This window comes from Haliotis cracherodii, unplaced genomic scaffold, assembly GCF_022045235.1.
Source record: "Haliotis cracherodii isolate W230 unplaced genomic scaffold, xgHalCrac1.p SCAF_6, whole genome shotgun sequence".
NCBI classification, from domain to species: Eukaryota; Metazoa; Mollusca; class Gastropoda; order Lepetellida; family Haliotidae; genus Haliotis; species Haliotis cracherodii.
The window spans coordinates 66,139,709-66,158,751 of NW_027266319.1; the positions used below are offsets into that span (position 1 = coordinate 66,139,709).

At 40.5% G+C, this 19,043-nt stretch overlaps 1 protein-coding gene across 1 annotated transcript; it reads right to left on the reverse strand.

The window, feature by feature from the left end:
* Positions 1-478: 478 nt before the first annotated feature.
* Positions 479-17,889, reverse strand: LOC139446614 (uncharacterized). The gene is made up of 4 exons (XM_071227897.1): positions 17,712-17,889; positions 16,915-17,247; positions 16,501-16,525; positions 479-1,145 (listed from the first exon to the last, which is right to left on the reverse strand). The coding sequence occupies exons 1-4, from the start codon at positions 17,887-17,889 to the stop codon at positions 479-481; spliced, it is 1,203 nt and encodes a 400-aa protein (XP_071083998.1).
* Between the last annotated feature and the right edge of the window lie 1,154 nt (positions 17,890-19,043).

Genomic DNA, 19,043 nt, shown 5'->3' on the forward strand with positions numbered 1-19,043 from the left:
AAGGACACATAGAAAGTGATGAAAACGTGTCTGTGCGTGCCTGCGAGAGTGCGTGCGACTAGCTGCCCGTTTGTTCTTGTGTTATATGAGATACCATGCCACAGTTTGAAATGGATCCCCTGCTCAGACACAGAATACTGACTCTGAGCCTACCAGTCCTCTTATAATCCCCTTAATGTCGAGCGCCAAACAGGGTAACAACAAGTGCCATCTTTTAACGTCTTTTGGTATAACGCAGCCAGGTGGTCGAACCCCCTACCTCCCTTCTCCGGGCAGATCACGTACGCGATTTTCCCAGTTGATTGATAAAAAGTATTGTAACGTCATGGTGGTATTGTTGAAAATGCATGATCTTCATTTTAAATAGCCTAAAATCTTATTTGATTTTGAGTTTAATTCGGAAATCACTTGTAAAAATTTACTTGCTGTACACTGCTCAAGGTTTTGTCTGCATCAGCTGAATATGATGTAATGTCCATCAGGCAGAGGACAACAGGTCACGGAAGGGGTTCACATCCATTCTTTCCATTTGTCGGGCCAGATCACTGATTTTTACCTGTACCTCTGATGGGGGCCGCCTTTGATTCCTGACCATTTCTATTATGAAATTTAATAAATTGAAATTTGTTAATGGAATTTCACTCCCTCCGAGGTCGAACACCAACTCTGAAGCGGAGCCGGTAGGTTGTTTGAGGGATATCATAATATTTGATATTTGTATTGGTTCTACGTTCAGACGTTCAATAAATGCGCTTTCCACCATGTCTTTCATTACTTCATCTTCATTCAGTAGGTCGGAAATACTTTTTTCCAGTGACGACACTGCATGATTGTAGTTAATCAAGCTCTTTTCGGTACTTTGTCGCACATTACTGTTTGTAACTTTCGAGAGAAATGCTGAAATAAGCACAGCGATAGTAACTGCACCAACGCCTAATGATGCACCCATGGTAAAGGGGGCGGCGAGCAAGGCAATGGTACCAACAGCAACCCCTGCGATCATGGCGTTGCTAAGGGTTGCTCCAAGTATGCCCACCTCCTCTGCTGCGTCATCAAGCCCTTTAACAGACTGGCGTTGCACGACCTCTTCTTCACGTGACTTTGTCAAGAGATCCTCTACAAGTTCACGAGCCTTTTCTTTCTTTCTAAAAAGAGTAAACACAATCATGCTATTACTTCTCAGATTATACACAATTATGTACTAATACTCAGATACCAGTCCATCGTTTTCTTCATAACACGACAAGTACACAATCACTTACACAAGTATAGTCAGGTGTTACGCCACATAGGTATATGGTAAATATTATAAGAGCGCCAAGGCTTCTTCAAGGCTTCAAATGCATAGTTGGCAATGACAATATCCATTGTTCTTGACATCACAGGCATTTCACTTTACTTTGTTTTCTTTCTTTTTTGAAAGACGTTTATTATTATGTAGAATAACCTACAACTCGGAATTAGAAATTAGAGATTATTTGGTTCTGGTGAAATATTCTTGATTCGCACAGTCAAGATATTTCATTACATTTCACAGCTATCATTATTACCAAAATAATAAGTTTTGAAGGGAGGTAAATGCTTGTCAGTAACAATTTTTAAATAGAAATATGAGCGAAATATATAATTTTATGCTGAATATATATCAAAAGAAAACAGGATGAATATCAACTTAGTGATATGTTACACAATACAGGACCACTCTAGAGATTTTACATCAAAGCAAACTAGTGGTTGATTGAATGAGGAACAATCCACTTGTCTCCTTTTCTTTGATAATTGTCTGATCTTGATCTTTCAGCTACTGAGAGTCATAAGCTTAATTAAGAACTGGTTACCTTCATCGTCAATGTCATTATTTCATATGCCGTTTAATTTCATTTTAAAAATGGTATACATTTCCACGCTTTATACATGTGTGCAGAGAAGAGCAGAACGTTTCAGGTTCACATTGTGGAGAAGAGTGTTTCAGGTCCGATGCTAACTATGCTAACGGACAGACGACAGACAAAGACCTGTGTCACGGTAAGTATCTACGTATGCAACCAACATGAGGCTCAAATGACCAAGCTAAGACTGATATGAGAACGGTTTCTTGGTGATATATGCAGCATGTTTCATATACTGTAACAGCGCTAAAATTGCTATATTTTATTCAACTTTTTGTGAAATTCGTCTTCAATTCATAAGTTGTCGGTTAACCATTTAAGACCTGTCGGTACATACTAGCGATAAGAAATTGTATAACAACATCTGGCACTTCAGATTTACGCCGCCACAAGGAGGTCGGTTGCTGAAACGTTAATTACAGGTTGAAAAACAACTGGTAGCGGTCAGCGCGTTAGGCACTTACCAGTGTACCGTTATCAGCTATTTAGCTGCAACTGACCAACTAGAAAATTGTAAACGCGAAACCAAACACGAGCTGAGTGATTCTGTCGGCATTTATAATCTTCTTTTACTCAACTTTCCAAACTAACCGTCTGCTTTGGCTATTAACAGACCAAACCTATGATACAAAATTGTATAACATGTCCAGTCTTTATTAGTCCAAAGTCTCAAATTTCTAACTGGACATGCAGTGTAAACTTGCCTTCAGATTAACAAAGGAGATCTCAGGTATAAATATAGGAGGAGAGGGGGGGGGGGAATCGATTATTAGTCATTCCTGCTTTGCCTGAGAACCTCTCTGTTTGTCTTTGAAGGTAAGTCACTTTTACTTGTAACTTTGCCATTTAGGTTGAACTTTGCTTAAAATTTTCTTTTAAAATGTCTTAATTTTGTATGAATATCTTGCTTGAACAATGAACTTATACTATATGTATTCGAAATGCCGTTCGAATCTAAGCTGCATATCATTCAAGTTTTACTGACACAAATTAACTACAGTAATTAATATGCCTACGTCTCATGTAGAAATATTACTATTCCACAATCAGCGTTCGTATCCCACATGGTGAATTGATTATAATATCTGCATTATAACAAATGTTTACTGCTATGATATAAATAATTGTATCACTGTATCACTTTAAATTTTAATGATGTAAATCACGTATCTGTCACTTTTTAATGTAGAATACGTCAGTCACTCAACCAGTTCTACTAATATTTTCCCAAAAGATCAAAGATTAAAAACAGTTGTCAAGATTTAATTTCCATATCGTTAGATATATTTAATCTTAACATTGAAAACTGTTCATGTATTATTCTGTATTGAATGACATTAGATATATGCTCCTATACCGCCGCTGGTGTCTTAATTTGCGAGAATTAAACATTTAGTTTGCATCCAACCCTGCGCGTCCCAAATTATACAGCGTCAAGCTTTCAGAGCTCCAAATAAGTTTTCCAAATTAGAAATTAAGCAAAAGAAATATTTATCAAGTTTCCTTTTGCTAGAACATATGCATGCTGTTATGGTTTTTCAAAAAAAATCTTCGTTCTCTCTGTTGTTAACAATATTAAAACAACAAGTACTATAAAATATAATACGGAAATATATTAAATATCATTTACGCATCCGGCTGCTCACAAAACAATGCTATTTAACAATATTTGTGTCCCAGGGACTGAATACCAATTAGACCAAGCCAGCTCTATAGATACTGACTCTCTCAAAGACAGCAAGCTACATTATACAGTTAATTGAAAACTGTAATCTCAAACATATCTAATGCTACTTCAACACTTTATCATATACTTAGCAGTTGAATATTCTGTAAAATTGAAATTAATCCTCTATTAGTTTACAGTGACGATTCTTGCAGGCTTTATAATGCAGGCACAGCCCGTTATGTATCATTCAATCTTTATCTTTCTCACTTTCTTATAAAGGCATAATGATCGATAATCTCTTCTGTTGCAGTGTGAAATGTTAATTTATTATGAGTAAGGCTAATCCCTTTCTCCAGACATAAATTGATCACTCACCAACAACTGACAAGGGATTACTCCTCGTTAAGGCAATAGTAAGTGATACAATATACTGCAGATTAATTAACTAATTAAGGGTTAAATGAGATTGTTTACTCAGAGTGTGATGTAATCCGTTTGATGTCGAATTACAAAGAGTTCTTCCAAAAGGGTAAGCATACCCAACACTTCCAGTAGCACCTGGCATTCCCAAATAGTGTTGTTCTAATACACCAAGCTATAATACTGACACGTTGCTTAAGGGTTATCGGAATAAATTTAAATTTGATTTTCACGTATTCTCCTCCATTGCTCATGAGCATATACATGGATATACATATGCATTATAAATTCTTCAGAAGAGTCATAACCGAGTCCTCGGGATACGCCATCGCAACCTTCCCGTCCAGAAGAAACAGAGGTACGAGGACGCATTAAAGATAGCTCAATTCATGCCCTCCGAGGAAAGTAACTATGATGAAGACGGCATAAAGATTTTTTACAGTACGACCAAAGAACTGCGAGTCGACGGAACTGCAGATGGCGAAGAGGCTCGCAGACGAGACATACATTAAGAAGCTGGACAGTACAGCAGCTTTCCATTAGGCAAGACGTGTCCGTTGACCACCATCCAAAAACCCATTCCCTGACATGAAAAAGGATATGTCATGGGTCAATACCGAGTATGGAATCCCGTGGTGTGGTGTGGTGTGTGTAACGTAATATATGTGGGTGGGTTAGTGACTTAGTTTGCGGATGTGTGTGTTCGTTGTACTTCTATGGGGGGGAGAGGGGGGGGGGGGGGGGGATGCGTATTTTGTCTCAAAAGCCAAAATGGTTGGTTGTTTGAATAGTGACACTTTAATAAACTATTCTTCTTCTTCTTCTTTTTGTTCATTGTGAAGATGCTGTGTATTACTTCCCAGACTGCTGACATGTGTTATTTTTTATCTTCCAATATCACGATGTGCCCACTGATACCGTCATTATGTTGTTTGCGTGATTGTTTAGAACTATCAGTTGCGATATGTTATATGATTGCTTTGTATTAACATCGGCATGCTGTTCACTTTCATTAGGACTGGATGCTTTGCACAACAGCGATAGTATCTCACTGTTAATTATTTTTTTATCATTTGCATTTACATAAGTAAAGAACATATCAATTTAATCTGAATACGTCAATGTGTCAATTTCTTGTTCTAAAAAGTGCAGGTATAAGTATTCATATTCGACTTCTTATCATTTGTATTTGAAAGAATTTTTTTTAATTTTCTTGCGCCTGTTGGACATTACATTTATGGTCGTAGTTTGTTGACTTTGCTAAAAATATTAGACTGAGCCCCAAGAAATGTTTTGAACATTTGATTGCATTTTAAGCAATTTTGTGCCGTTTGGACAATATTCATACCAACAAATGTAACAGTGGCAAAAGTGAAAAAAACAAAGATGGCGGATGTAAAATTTCGGAGTTAAATCAGTACTTTTAAAAAATCGGGAATAGTTTCTGCGCACCTGGCCACCTGGGTTCCAGCCACTAATGCCTAAGTCCACTTTTGCCTACAGTTACTATTGCCTACAAATAAATAAAACAGTGTGGAATAATGCCTACACAATGAAAACAACTTACCCATGCTAGGAATGAACTCTTTGAAATTTCTTTGAAATCATCAAATATCTGCTGGTGTATATACTATAAGAACTAATACAATGATGCAGAAATGATACACCGATAGTAGGTGTCGCTGAAAACCACTGGTGCATGACTTTGTTTATTGTAGGCCGTAGGCATTAGTGGATGTAGGCATTAGTGGACGACGCCGCCACCTGGGAGCAATACTGCCACAAACGTGCAATGTCCCTTTCCCCATGTTGAAGCATATTGACAAAAGCATACCTTTGTACTTATTATCTTTGGTAAAACATAAAACATTAATACAACATATTTCCCCGTGTTATGGGTTTTCGGACGCTCAATAAACATTCATAGTTTTTTCACATGAACAACTGTAAAACATCGCATTCACTTATAAAAGACAACTTTATCATAAAAAAAAGTCATTATTGAATTATTAACAATTTCTGTGTGACGCCTCAACCTCCTGTTATGGTGCAAGTATTCAGGATAGAAAACGTATGATCTCCGGAAATGATCCCATGATTGTGTGATGAATAATAATAAAGTCATGTTTGATGCTGAAAACTCGAAAACAGGACAATCCGCAATGGTTGTCTCGCAACACGATATTTTCGGAGTATTTTAAAAAAAATATCTTTCATTATATTTTGAAGAGGATTTTTCCAAGGACTGCCTTTTTTAAAAAAACGCGATTTTCCGCGTTCCGCCCAGATTTGACATTATAACAATGTTTTTCCTACAATTAAACCGCCACCTCAGAACAAACCAAATTCAACACTTTGAATTAATAATATAATAGTTTTCATCCTCAGTGCAATCCACACTGTTGGCTAATCTGCCATGTTACTAATCACATCGCGGCCTCCCCGTACAAACGAATCCAAGCTCAGCACAAACTGATTTCTTCAACACTTTCAAAACAGAAGTCACCGCCAATCACCCCCGACAGCTTATCCTCTCTGTGCATTTGACCATAAAGTCTACTCACATACCAAGCACCGCGCCAGGAAAAGTACCAGACGCCTCAATCGCTTACCCGTCAATATCATTGCAAGGAGAGTATGTCATCCCGCTAACAGTGTGGAGTACTAATTAAACATTCCAGTAATGTTACACGCCACAATATCAGTTTTTTTGTAACTTTCTGATACTATACAAAACAATTATCCTCCTTTACAAACATATACAAAGAAACACAGTGCTCAACTTTAAACACTTCAATTTGCATATATATATAAAATAATTATACACAAATACATAACAATTATCTCCCTTTACCAATATATACAAAGAAAACAAATTTGGATATACCATATATACAAATTTGTATATTTTTGTATATGTCGTATATACAAACTTGTATATTTTTGTATATATCATCATTCCAATCTTGTATATCCTTTGGAAATATCATCTTTCCAAAGGACATACAAGCTTGTATATATGGATTTTTTTTGCAGTGTAGGCTGTAACTTGAATAGGTACTGAGACGTCTCTGAAGTTAATGCATTGTTCTCAAAGTGAAATCACATAACACGCAACTGTTTATTAACTCATGCCTATTATATAACAACGAATATCTTTACAGTTTTTGTATCAGTTTTTGCATTCCTGCTTTGCCTGAGAACCTCTCTCTGTTTGTCTTTGAAGGTGTGTTGATCCCATGGCTAATTCCCCGAAAGTCATTCTAGGTTTTGATCAGTTTTAGTGTAAAAGCTAACTCTGTTTCAATTGGTGGAGCTTAAATCCTAAATGTCCAGTGCCACACCTCAGAACTACAGGGAGAAGCTTGGAAGGTTCAAGCCAAGGTCGATCCTGACCAGCTTGCTCAAACAGGTTTTACCTCTACCATCCTCACCGTCACTGACACCATCAGCATGAAGCCAAAGGTCATCAGTGGCTGTGACAAGAGCAGCATCATCATCCTCCTCATCATCATCACCACCATCAAGCTCATCTTCCTCTGCTGAAGCTGATTCAAGTGAAATGGCAGCTCCACATGTCAAACTCCGTCTGTTCACTGGGCAAGAAGAAGCAACATCATGGTGGCAGAATTTCCAAGATTTTGTTGCCTTATTCAATTACAATGCTGAGAAACAATGTCGCTTATTTCCATTTCATTTAGAAGTTGCGGCCAAGGTCTGGCACCAGGACTTGGCTGAAGAAACAAAGAGGGACGCTAAACTGCTGGAAGCAGCCTTCAAATCAACGTTTGGGAAGCCAAAGGCTTTTGACGTGAGCCTTTTGCAGTTGGCGCAGACTTCAGATGAGACAATTCCTGGTTTCATCTGCAGTCCAGAAGGCCACCCGCAACCATGGCCCACTTGCACAAAGCGATCTTAGTGCTAAGATGATCTTAACTCCCATACTTAAACATAGGCTTACAATACTTTTAGCGCTAAGATCACTTTGTGCAAGTGGGTCCAGGACCTCCCACCTTCAGTCATTGTGGCAGTGGCTGTCAATGGACTTCGGCAAAGCATCAGACAGTGGGTCGTCAACAAAGAACCCACTACCTTGGAAGAAGTCCGACACCATGCTGTGCTGGCTGAGAAGTCTCAGACAGGGTCCAAGGCCACAGATGTCAACATGGTGGCCAAGGTAGAGCAACTGTCTGATGTAGTTGCAACTCGGATAACTAAATCAAAAGCCCCAACCGTGGAAGTTGCAGCTGTGCCAGCAGCCAAGCATCAGTGACAACACCATCAACAACAACAACAGCAACAACGATTCCAGTCGTTACCAGGGCAACATCACCCTCAACAACGACTTTCACAAAGACGAGGCCACTTTTCAAGTCAGCAGCCCTTGTTGCCACCATCCTACCCACAACAAGGCTACCAACAGCAGTCCCGGAACAACTTCTACCAGAGGCGTCCTTCCTACCAGCAACATGGCTACCAACAGCAACCACAGAACAATTACTACCAAAGTCCGCAGCAGAGGTGGTGGGGATGGGGTATGTACTGTTCAGACCGATTTTCTTGCCCACAATTTAATATACTACTCAAAATTTGATAAGGATCGTAGATATTTTTCTTAATAAAAAAACAAAATAACTGCATAACTGGCAATATTGTGTTCAAGTGAAATCAAAAACGTCTCAAACACACTTGCACGTGCATTTCATGCCATGGGAAATGCGTTTCACATCACAGTTCATGCTTTTGCTACCATTGCACGATTTCCAATCAGGCAACGGTGTCTGATTCATTCTGAAACTTTAAACTCAATTGAGTGTTTACACTACGTTTATCTACGCAATGCCGCCTCAACGTGTAAGGCGTCGCCTGATGACAGAACAACTGGGCAGATGTATTGGAATGCTTGATGCTGGCTATTCACAACGTGACGTTGCCAATGCACTAAACGTCAGCCAGAGCGTTGTAAGCAGGGCCTGGTCCCGACAGCAAAATTTTGGTACAGCAGCACACCGACATGGGGGTGGTCGTCAGAGGTCGACAAGCCAACGCCAAGATCATTTTGTGGCTCTTCAGGCACGACGTCATCTCTTCTGGACAGCAACCAGCCTACGTAACGACCTCCTGAACGCCTCGGGGGTGAATGTGTCCACTCAGACGATACGGAATCGTCTTCACAATGCAGGTCTCTACTCGAGAATGGCATGTGTCCGAATCACCCTGACTGTTCGACACCGGCGGGAGCGATTGGAATGGGCTGAAGATCATGTCACTTGGACACGGAACGATTGGGTTCCAGTTCTGTTCACCGATGAATCCAGGTATTGTTTGGACTTTACAGACAGGAGCCAGCGGGTGTGGCGACAACAACGTGAACGTTTCCATGATGCCAACATCAGTGAACATGACCGTTATGGTGGTGGTTCCATCATGGTCTGGGGTGGAATCAACAGAGATGGAAGGACAGATCTTCATGTCCTGGAGAGAGGAACAATGACGGGGGTGAGGTACCGGGATGAGATCCTCGATGTGTACGTCAGACCCTACGCTGGTGCTGTTGGCCCTGAGTTAATCCTGATGGATGATAACGCCCGTCCTCATCGCGCCAGGGTGGTTGAGCAGTACCTTGAGCAGGAGACAATTGTCGGCATGGATTGGCCAGCGCGCTCGCCGGACTTGAACCCGATTGAGCATGTCTGGAACATGCTGCAGGTTGCCCTTTCATGCCGTAGAGCACAACCCACGACTTTGGCAGAGCTCGGACATGCCCTCGTGGAAGAGTGGAACAACCTTCCCATTGGGAACATCCGGGTGCTTATTGACAGCATATCTCGACGTTGTCAGGCCGTCATTGATGCAAGGGGAGGTCATACTCGATATTGACACTTCATCGACTAAGTGTAATGATGGACTATCCCTCATAACTGTGTAATTCTTTCTCTTGTTTGCTGTTAACATTTTTTAATGAAATGCCTTTTGGTGTTTGCAGATTTCAAACATTCCATATTGATACAAGTTCATGCCGTTCATGAATTTTCATTCATAACATGATTAAACACGTTTCTGAGTCAGAGTCATGTCTTTTGTTATGTTTGTGGTAACTTACACACATATCACCTAGTGATCCTTATCAAATTTTGAGTAGTATACTATATGTACATATTGCAACATAGTAGGACACCACTCCAAATTTTGCATGAGGGCACATCATTCTCAGAATGGAGGTCCTAGACAATAAGGACTCGTGCCTGATTCTCAGACCGCTGAGGTCAGGCACAAGAAACCATTGGTCTCACTTGTGGCTCCCTTGCTAAAGAACATTGTTCTGGTCAGGGTGAAGCAAGCAAGGACAACAGCACTTGTTGTCACAGGAGCTAGTGTGTCTTGTGTGAACATGAGCTTCCTTAAGAGGGTAGGTTATACCAATCAAAATCTGCACTTGTCGGATTTGTCCTAAATAGTTGGCGTAGGCGGTGAAACACACAAAGTGCTAGACTCCATTACCTTAGAAATCACAATAGGTCATCTCACATTTTCTCAACCCTGCTACATTTTTGAAAAACTTCATCATTCCCTTATTTTAGGCATGGACTTTCTTGAACCAAACAAAGCCCCTGTTCCCTTAGCAGACAAAAGTCTTATCATTCAAGATGGTCTTGTCTCAGTACCATTGATAGAAACTAGTGCAGGCTATGCTAGATGTAAGAAGCCAGTTATCATTCCACCTCATTGTCAAGTTGACATTCCTGTCCATATTTCCCGCTGTAGGCCAGGCACAGTTCTCCTTTTAGAACCAGTTCCTGAACTCTCTAGAACTAACATTCAAGGTGGTAGATGTCTGGTCACCAACTCCAAAAAGGCAGTTTATATGCGGTTGCTAAATCCTAGCAACGCAAAAATTCATTTGAATACACAACGTGTACTTGCCATTGCATCAGAAGTTGATCCTTTTAAGTGTCTCTATTCTCCCGGATAAACCCGACTCTGACACAAGGTCACCTCAGGGCAGCTTTAGATCACCCCAGGTCAATGTGTCTCCAGTCTCTCAGGGCAGAAACAGGGCATCAAAATAGGTCATCTCAGGAACACTTTAGGTCATCCACACATACTCCCAGGTCACACGAAGACAACTTTCAATCCCCTCCCTGCACACAAACACTGGCTCCTGACATCTAATTTGATCTTTCAGAATCAAACCTCACACTTGACCGAAAACAACAACTCTTTACCTTTCTCAAATCACAAAATTCTGCCTTTGCTCAAAACTGGTCTGAGTTAGGTAAGACACATTTACACAAACATAAAATAGAGACAGGTGATGCTAGGCCAGTTAGGCTTCCCTTTTACAGACAAAGTGCTGAGGTTAGGAAAGAATGTTAAAGAAATGTTAGATGCCAAAATCATTCGACCAAGTTCTTCTGAATGGCACTCTCCTGTAGTAATGGTAACAAAAAGAGACAACACCTATTGTTTTGCTGTAGATTACAGTCGTCTTAATGCTGACACAAAGCTTATATTTTTTCCACTAATTTGGTTTGAAGATGTTATTGATGCAGTGGGGGATAGTCATGCTAAAGTCTTTTGTGTCCTTGATTGTGCTAGTGGGTTTTGGCAGATTCCCCTGCCTGCAGCTACAAAACATAAATCAACGTTCATTACACCTGATGGTGTTTTTGAATCGAATCGTCTCCCTTTTGGCTTGAAAAATGCTCCAGTGGCACAACTTCCAAACACAATTTCTGAAGCCATAAAAGAGATGAATTGGAAATATATCCTAATATATGTGGACGATATTATCGTCTTTTCTAAATCATTTTCTGAACATTTAACACATTTGAAATACGTTTTGGAAAAGATCAAACATGCATCCTTGACCTTCAAACCCTGCAAATGAAGGTTTGCAGCAAGTTCAGGGCAACAATGCAGTTTACCGGGCGCAGCCCGAGCTCTACCATCCGCTCAATTACCGCGCTATAGTGCCACCACTGTCTCGTTATACCTTTTCCGTGCCTCACGCTCTGGTGACTCTCGCTTCACGATCCAACACCAGTTTTCGGTCTTAGGGAAACTTACACATCTTTACAATCAAACACCCGTTCTCGGTCTTAGGGAAACTTACACATCTTTACGATCCAAAACCCGTTTTTCGGTCTTAGGGAAACTTACACGTCTTTACGATCCAACACCCGTTTTCGGTCTTAGGGTCAGCTGGCTTTGGGCAAGGGTTAGCCATAAATTCTTACCTTTTCAAGCGTTAATCCAGTTAGATGAATGGGAGTGTGGGCAGTGACGTCACACACATGCGCAATTCATTGTTTACTGAATTACGCATGCATGTCAATGGGGATTCTAATGACCTGTTAAACGAGCACTGATTATATGTGATAGCGCCTGTGGTCCAGTGGTAGAGCGTCAGCTAATTAACGCATTAATTAGCAGAGCCGGTGAGCCGACGAAGCGCGTTCGAGCCCCCACAGCGCTACTTGGATCTGAAAAAGTGCGCCCGGTTAAAGTGCACTACTCCCAAGTTCAGTATCTAGGGCACATCTTCAACATAAATGGCATTGAAGTGGACAAATCTAAAGTAGATGCTGTCATGCAAATTCCCCAACCAAAGAATGTCCATGATGTTTGCCACTTTCTCGGTCTTTGCAGCTATTACAGGAAATTTGTTCCATATTTCTCAGGCATAGCATCACCTCTCTATGACACTCTAAACTCAAACAAATTTTCTTGGACTGACAATGGCCAAAAAGCCTTTACTACACTGAAACAAGCTTTAACATCTGCCCCAGTCCTTGCATATCCAGACCCTACAAAAACCTTTTATTCTCACAACAGATGCTTCACAAACATCACTAGGCTATATTCTAAGTCAGAAAGGCTCAGATGGTAAAGAACATGTCATCTGTTATGGCGGCAGGTCACTTCATTCCACAGAAAAAAATTGGGGTGTTACACAACTAGAATGTTTGGCAGTTGTAGAAGGGATCAAGGTATTTAGAGTGGCTGGGAACAAATTCCAAGTTGACACAGACCACAAAGCTCTCACATGGCTAAAAAGTGTTAAACATGAAACTGGTCGTCTTGGACGATGGTCTATTATGCTCCAAGATTATGATTTCGAAATTGTGCACAAACTTTGGAAAGCCAATACAAATGCAGATGCCTTATCTGGAACTAAATACCCTGAACCCAAAACTGCACCAGTTACAGATGACATACCTTCACCACCCTTAACATCTCGACAAACATATGCACAAGTAGTTGCCTGTCCTGCCCCTCCTACAAACAAAACAATACCCCCCACCAATTCCTCCCCCATGCCACCCTCCAGAGAGCCTTATCAGGATTTGTATAGCAAAAGGCCTCTGACCTCTCAAGTCACATCCACATCATCCCCTCTACCATCTGACCCTTCATCTGATACAAACCCTCCAGTTCCATTAGCTGTTGATTTCTACTGATGCTAACGAAACTGTGGCATCTGGTCCCACTGTAATGCTTGCAGGCTATGACATTGATGATGAGCACTTTGATGTACAGCAATACAATTCTCCAGACCTACAACCAATCATTGATTACCTTTCAAATAGTGAAATCCCTCCCAGTTACACTGATGCCCAAGTCAAAGGTCTTGTTGGTCGTTCACAGGAATATGTCATTAAAGACAACATCATCTATCATTTGTATGAGCCCAAATTTAGGGCTTCCAAGACCCACAGACCTCCACAAATCACTCAAGTTGTTGTCCCCCTTAGCAAATGTAAGGACCTGCTTTATGCTCATCATGATTCCAAAGTAGGTGGCTGTCATCTTGTAGAGATTCCACTTTTCAGGCTCTCATTTCCAAATATCACTGGCCTGGCATGTACCAAGACATTGAAAACTACTAAACCTATCTATGTGCAAAGTATGACGAAGAAATATGGTACGGTTTTCAAGATCTGCTCCGGAAACGAGGACTACCACCATTTTCAGACTAAATCAAAGTCGTTGTCATGGAAACTAAAAAAATATTGTTTTTAAAAATCCCAAACTATCAAAAGGCACCAGTTCACCACTAAACCTATCTATGTGCAAAGTATGACAAAGAAATATGGTAATCACACATACAAAATTCAAAACACAGAAATGAACAAACCACACAAAGCCTTCATCCATGCAAACAGATTGAAACCTCACATTGCCCGCACACATCCCAACAATAGACTCCCAGATCATGTCCAAAATCCAAAATCCGGATCCAAGCAATGATGTTGACACACATCCTGACACACAGATGGTCCATCTACATCTCAGTCATGTACTGGCTTCTCACAGCAGCTAGATACCACATCTCAAGATGACCAAACATATCCTGTTGACAAGATTCTCGAATGCAAAGTTGTCAGTGGCACCAAACACTATCACATCAAATGGTTAGGTTACTCCAAAACCACTTAGGAGCCATCAGTCAGGACCTAATCCAACACTTCCATAGATCTAGAACCATGTCCGGTAAAAGGCGCAATAATGGGCGAAAATACTTCAAATAATGCACCAAGGTTTCATCAGCTCCCACCCATCATTGAGAAGTGTCTAACTGTTGCCTCAGATGTTGAATGACCACCCCTTCTTACAGTTACGTCGTTTCTGTGTCTCACAGCTCTAGGTTGTCCAGATGTTGCTGGCCAGAACATCATGCTCAACCAGGTCATCTCATCTAATGGTCCCATGTTCTCTTTCGTTTCTCTAAGGTTCATCATGGAGTCTGATTATCCTGTGGCTACTCTCGTTTAGCGCCCCCTCTGTCTTCGCTTCAGGTCCTGTTCAACGTCTTAACTATGGGGTTGTGTTTCGACCATCATCTCAAATCAATTTTGCCACAGATTACTGGATACACACATACTAGGTGAAGCTTCAACATGTACCAGGCATCCCAACCATGAGTGGATGTCTTCACAGTAACAGAACCTGCGCCCTACTTCACCAAATTCAAATGCATCTAAATGTAATTAAAATTAGATAAGTTGCCCAGTTAAATGAAACTAGACAACAAATTATTAAGCTAATTCCAGAATAAAAAATACCTTCATCATCTAGATCTAAACGTGCTTTTCTTAGTATTGTGGGGTCTCTCTAAAACATTGTTTGGTACTGCTACTACCAGTGTTGTAAACCTTCTTGCCAAACATATTAATGCTCTCACAAGACATGATATAAACCTTTCAAACACCATCCAACAACACTCTGTCCATCTCTCCTCATTCATGAAGCTTGTCGACTCTAGATTTAAGAATGCACTTAAAGGTGTCAAAGCTAATCATGAAGCAATTACATTTACAGCTATTGCTATGGAAAAAACAATTTCAAAACAATCCAGTCTACATTTACTGCTCTTACAGGCCTTTTGATTGATCAAATCCAACATGCTTACATTATAGAACACCAGTTGGAAGAATTAAAGTTAGGAATCTTAGACTTAGGAATTTTAGAACAAACAATTCATCAACTGTCGCTGTTTTATCTGATAAATATCCAAATTTTCAACTATTGCGCAACACCTCTTTATTTTATTTTTCCCATGTTAAATTTATCTTTGCCCATATATAATCTTTCATATGAATGCTTTTTGTAAACATTGTTCAGATGTTATTTATGAGTACCCTAAATATATAGACAAAACATTATGAGTAATTATCAATGAGTAATTTAATGTGAATTGATTATAATATTTGCATTATATCAAATTTTTACTGCTATGATATAAATAAATATCCAATGAGTTGAGCTTACACTTTACACCTTGTTATTATTTTACATATGGTATTTTTAATTATAAATGTGTTATGTAATCTTATGCAATGTTATATTAGGCTGTAACTTGAAAAGGTACTGAGACGTCTCTGAGGTTAATGCATTGTTCTCAAAGTGAAATCGCATAAAAAGCAATTGTTTATGAGTGAGTGAGTGAGTTTCGTTTTACGCCGCTTTTAGCAATATTCCAGCAATATCACGGCGGGGGACACCAGAAATGGGCTTCACACATTGTACCCATGTCGGGATTCGAACCCGGGTCTTCGGCGTGACGAGCGAACGCTTTAACCACTAGGCTACCCGACCGCCCCCAATTGTTTATGAACTCATGCCTATTATATAACAACGAATATCTTAACAGTATTTGTATCACTGCTTAATTATTTGTCTGATTATGTCTTTGTGTTTGATGATGAAGGAGTTTGTCCGATCATGTCTATATGATGATGAGGATGAAAACATTTAATAAAAGAATTCCTGCTTTGCCTGAGAACCTCTCTCTGTTTGTCTTTGAAGGTGTGTTGATCCCGTGGCTCATTCTAGCCAAAGTCATTCTAGGTTTTGATCAGTTTTAGTGTAAAAGTTAACTCTGTTTCAATACGTTTGCGAACATTAACTCCATGTACTGAAAATAGTGTGTTACATATCCCAGCTATATGCGATGTTAGTTATATGCCAAGACTTGCTTATTCTAAGTAGATGTAGTTATGAAAATGTCATACATACCTGTCCATCTTTTTTGACATCTCCTCTGAATAATACAAAATATATTGAGGTAACCATGGTTTATGTTTGGTAACAATCAGTATGAATTGTCATCTAACTGTCTATATTGTATGCGTCCGTAACAGCTCATAAATGAAACAAATGTTTAGATTATAAAAGATTATTAAATAAGGAAATGACAAAAGTGAGTGAGAGTGAGTATGGTATTACGTTGCTTTTAGCAATATTCCAACAATATCATGGCGGGGGACACCAGAAATGGGCTTCATACAATGTACCCATGTCGGGAATCGAACCCGGGTCTTCGGCGTGACGAACGAACACTTTAACCTCTAGGCTACCTGACAGCCCCAAATGACAAAAGATGTAGATACAAAAAAATGAATGGTTCTACATAAAGCTGCAAAAACTTACCATATTGGCCTTCCGGAATCCTTACTTCCACAGTTATCTCCAGCTTTTGACCTTTAATCGTTTCAAAGACGGACTCTTCCTGGAGGAGCTGCAGGATGAGCTCACTGAGTCGTCCTTCCTTGGCTGCCTTCTCAACACAATGAAGGAAGTTGGCGTCTGTCACCTTGAGTTCTATCACCACGCTACCCCGATATACCCGTTCGAGACTGGCATACAGAGTGTTGAAGAACTCTTGCAGACTCCGCCACACCCCTCGGTTGTGTGCTGCTCTGTTAACGCTCTCTTCGGCAGCAGGATCATTGATGGTTATGCATGTCTCAACTTTAGAACCATCTGAAGTATATCAAACATTCACACTTATATTTGTTACAATAAGACGACACGATCAAGCACAAGTCTCAAAAATATATTGAATGATATGGTAGCAGACAGCATACTAGATTCTTATGAAATTAAACCCATTGTGGAGATGCCTTTGAAAACAACAAATAGACAGCCTAGTGTACTTTATATATTAAAACTGGTCCATTAGAAGCTAAATTAAAACTCTACTTCCACTATGATCGGAAACACATAAACAGCTCCACATATAATATCAAAGACACGTTGAGAATCAATAGTGAACATGTGTGTGTTATTAGGTTCATGAACCAACATGGTATCCAACAGCTTTCACACCAGCCCTACGATTCATTCTTCGAGGGGATTCTGATCTGACCTGACGTGTTGGCAGAGTTAACCCAAAACAGACAGGGCTAAATTGGTGACTAAAATGCATCCATCGCGAAGATTCTTACCTGTTTTACGGTGCACAATTCTAATGTCTACTTTTGTGTCTTCAGGCAATTCATGTGACCTGTCCATATTCAGATCCATGTAGTTTTGTCGTTCCTTTTGTTCACAGTTAATTGTTCCATTTCTTGAGTTTATTATCATTTCGTTGCCCGAACCCACTTGTGCATATGATATAGCCATGTGTTTTTAAATAAAATACTGAAATAAAGGAAACAAACATTCATAAAGACGGTGAAAAGAAATCAAAAGAGAAAGCATGTCATAGAACTGAGAGGTCGTGCGACCGACAATGTGCCGTCGATAACCTGGTATAAACAATAGCAAACAAGTTGCCTTTAAATAGCAAGTATCAAGGGTAAAGAGATGCCAGATGGCATCTCACTAATTAACTAAACTGCTGCCCCTACTAATGCAGTGGTCAGTGTAGAACCGTAGTCCCCTTTGTCCCCTAGTCACAGCCACAGATGGGCCGACAGCGTTGTCACGTGGCGGACAGTCACCACGCCAAGACAATGATTAAAATAACCCGTTATGATGAGGGTTGACCGGTGGTCATGAGTCGGAGGGACATTACCAGGCTATTAAGAGCCACCTCCAAAAAGGGACTGACCGGGGCCCCCTGAGTTAAGATCGATATGAGACGGGGAATACGGGGTAAAATCAATATGAAGCGGGAAATACTCAAGTTGGAGATTAATAATAATTATCATATTAATGACAAAGCCACTGACCAGATGCAGGGAGTTTTGAAAGAAAGGATTTTAGCTGACGACCCTGGGTATATAAGTGACCAGATAAGAGGTCTTGAAGAAAGAAAGAGTTTAGACCTGACCTACGATTGTAACACTACAGTCGTTGTCTAAATAAACAGTTGTGGACCCTCAGACGGACTTGTGTTGTTCATGCCCAAGTCATCGCCTAGATCATCCAACTCTAAGTGTGATACTCCTGAGAGAATCCGAACTCCGGTACCTCAAGCTCAAGCTTTTGAGATCAAGCCAAAGGTTAGTACTGAACTTTGTCTTTGTCTGGGGTCCACAACACAAGTGTTCTTTATCTACGTTGGGGCGACATCAAGACGTCAGTCATCAATTGTGAATTTCTATCATTGCGGTTGCCCCCAATTCACACCAACGGTGTCGTCGCCTCCACGTGCCAGCGTTCCAACCCCTGTTAACTGTAGCTCTCGGACCCAGCCTCAATTCTCCTGCTGGACCCACCTCGACGAGACTCCACCAGGATCCTGATTCAATCCCCCTGCTGGACCCACCTCCGCCACACCCAACTAGGAAACTGATTCAATCAACGGCAGGACCCACCTCAGTGACACGAAT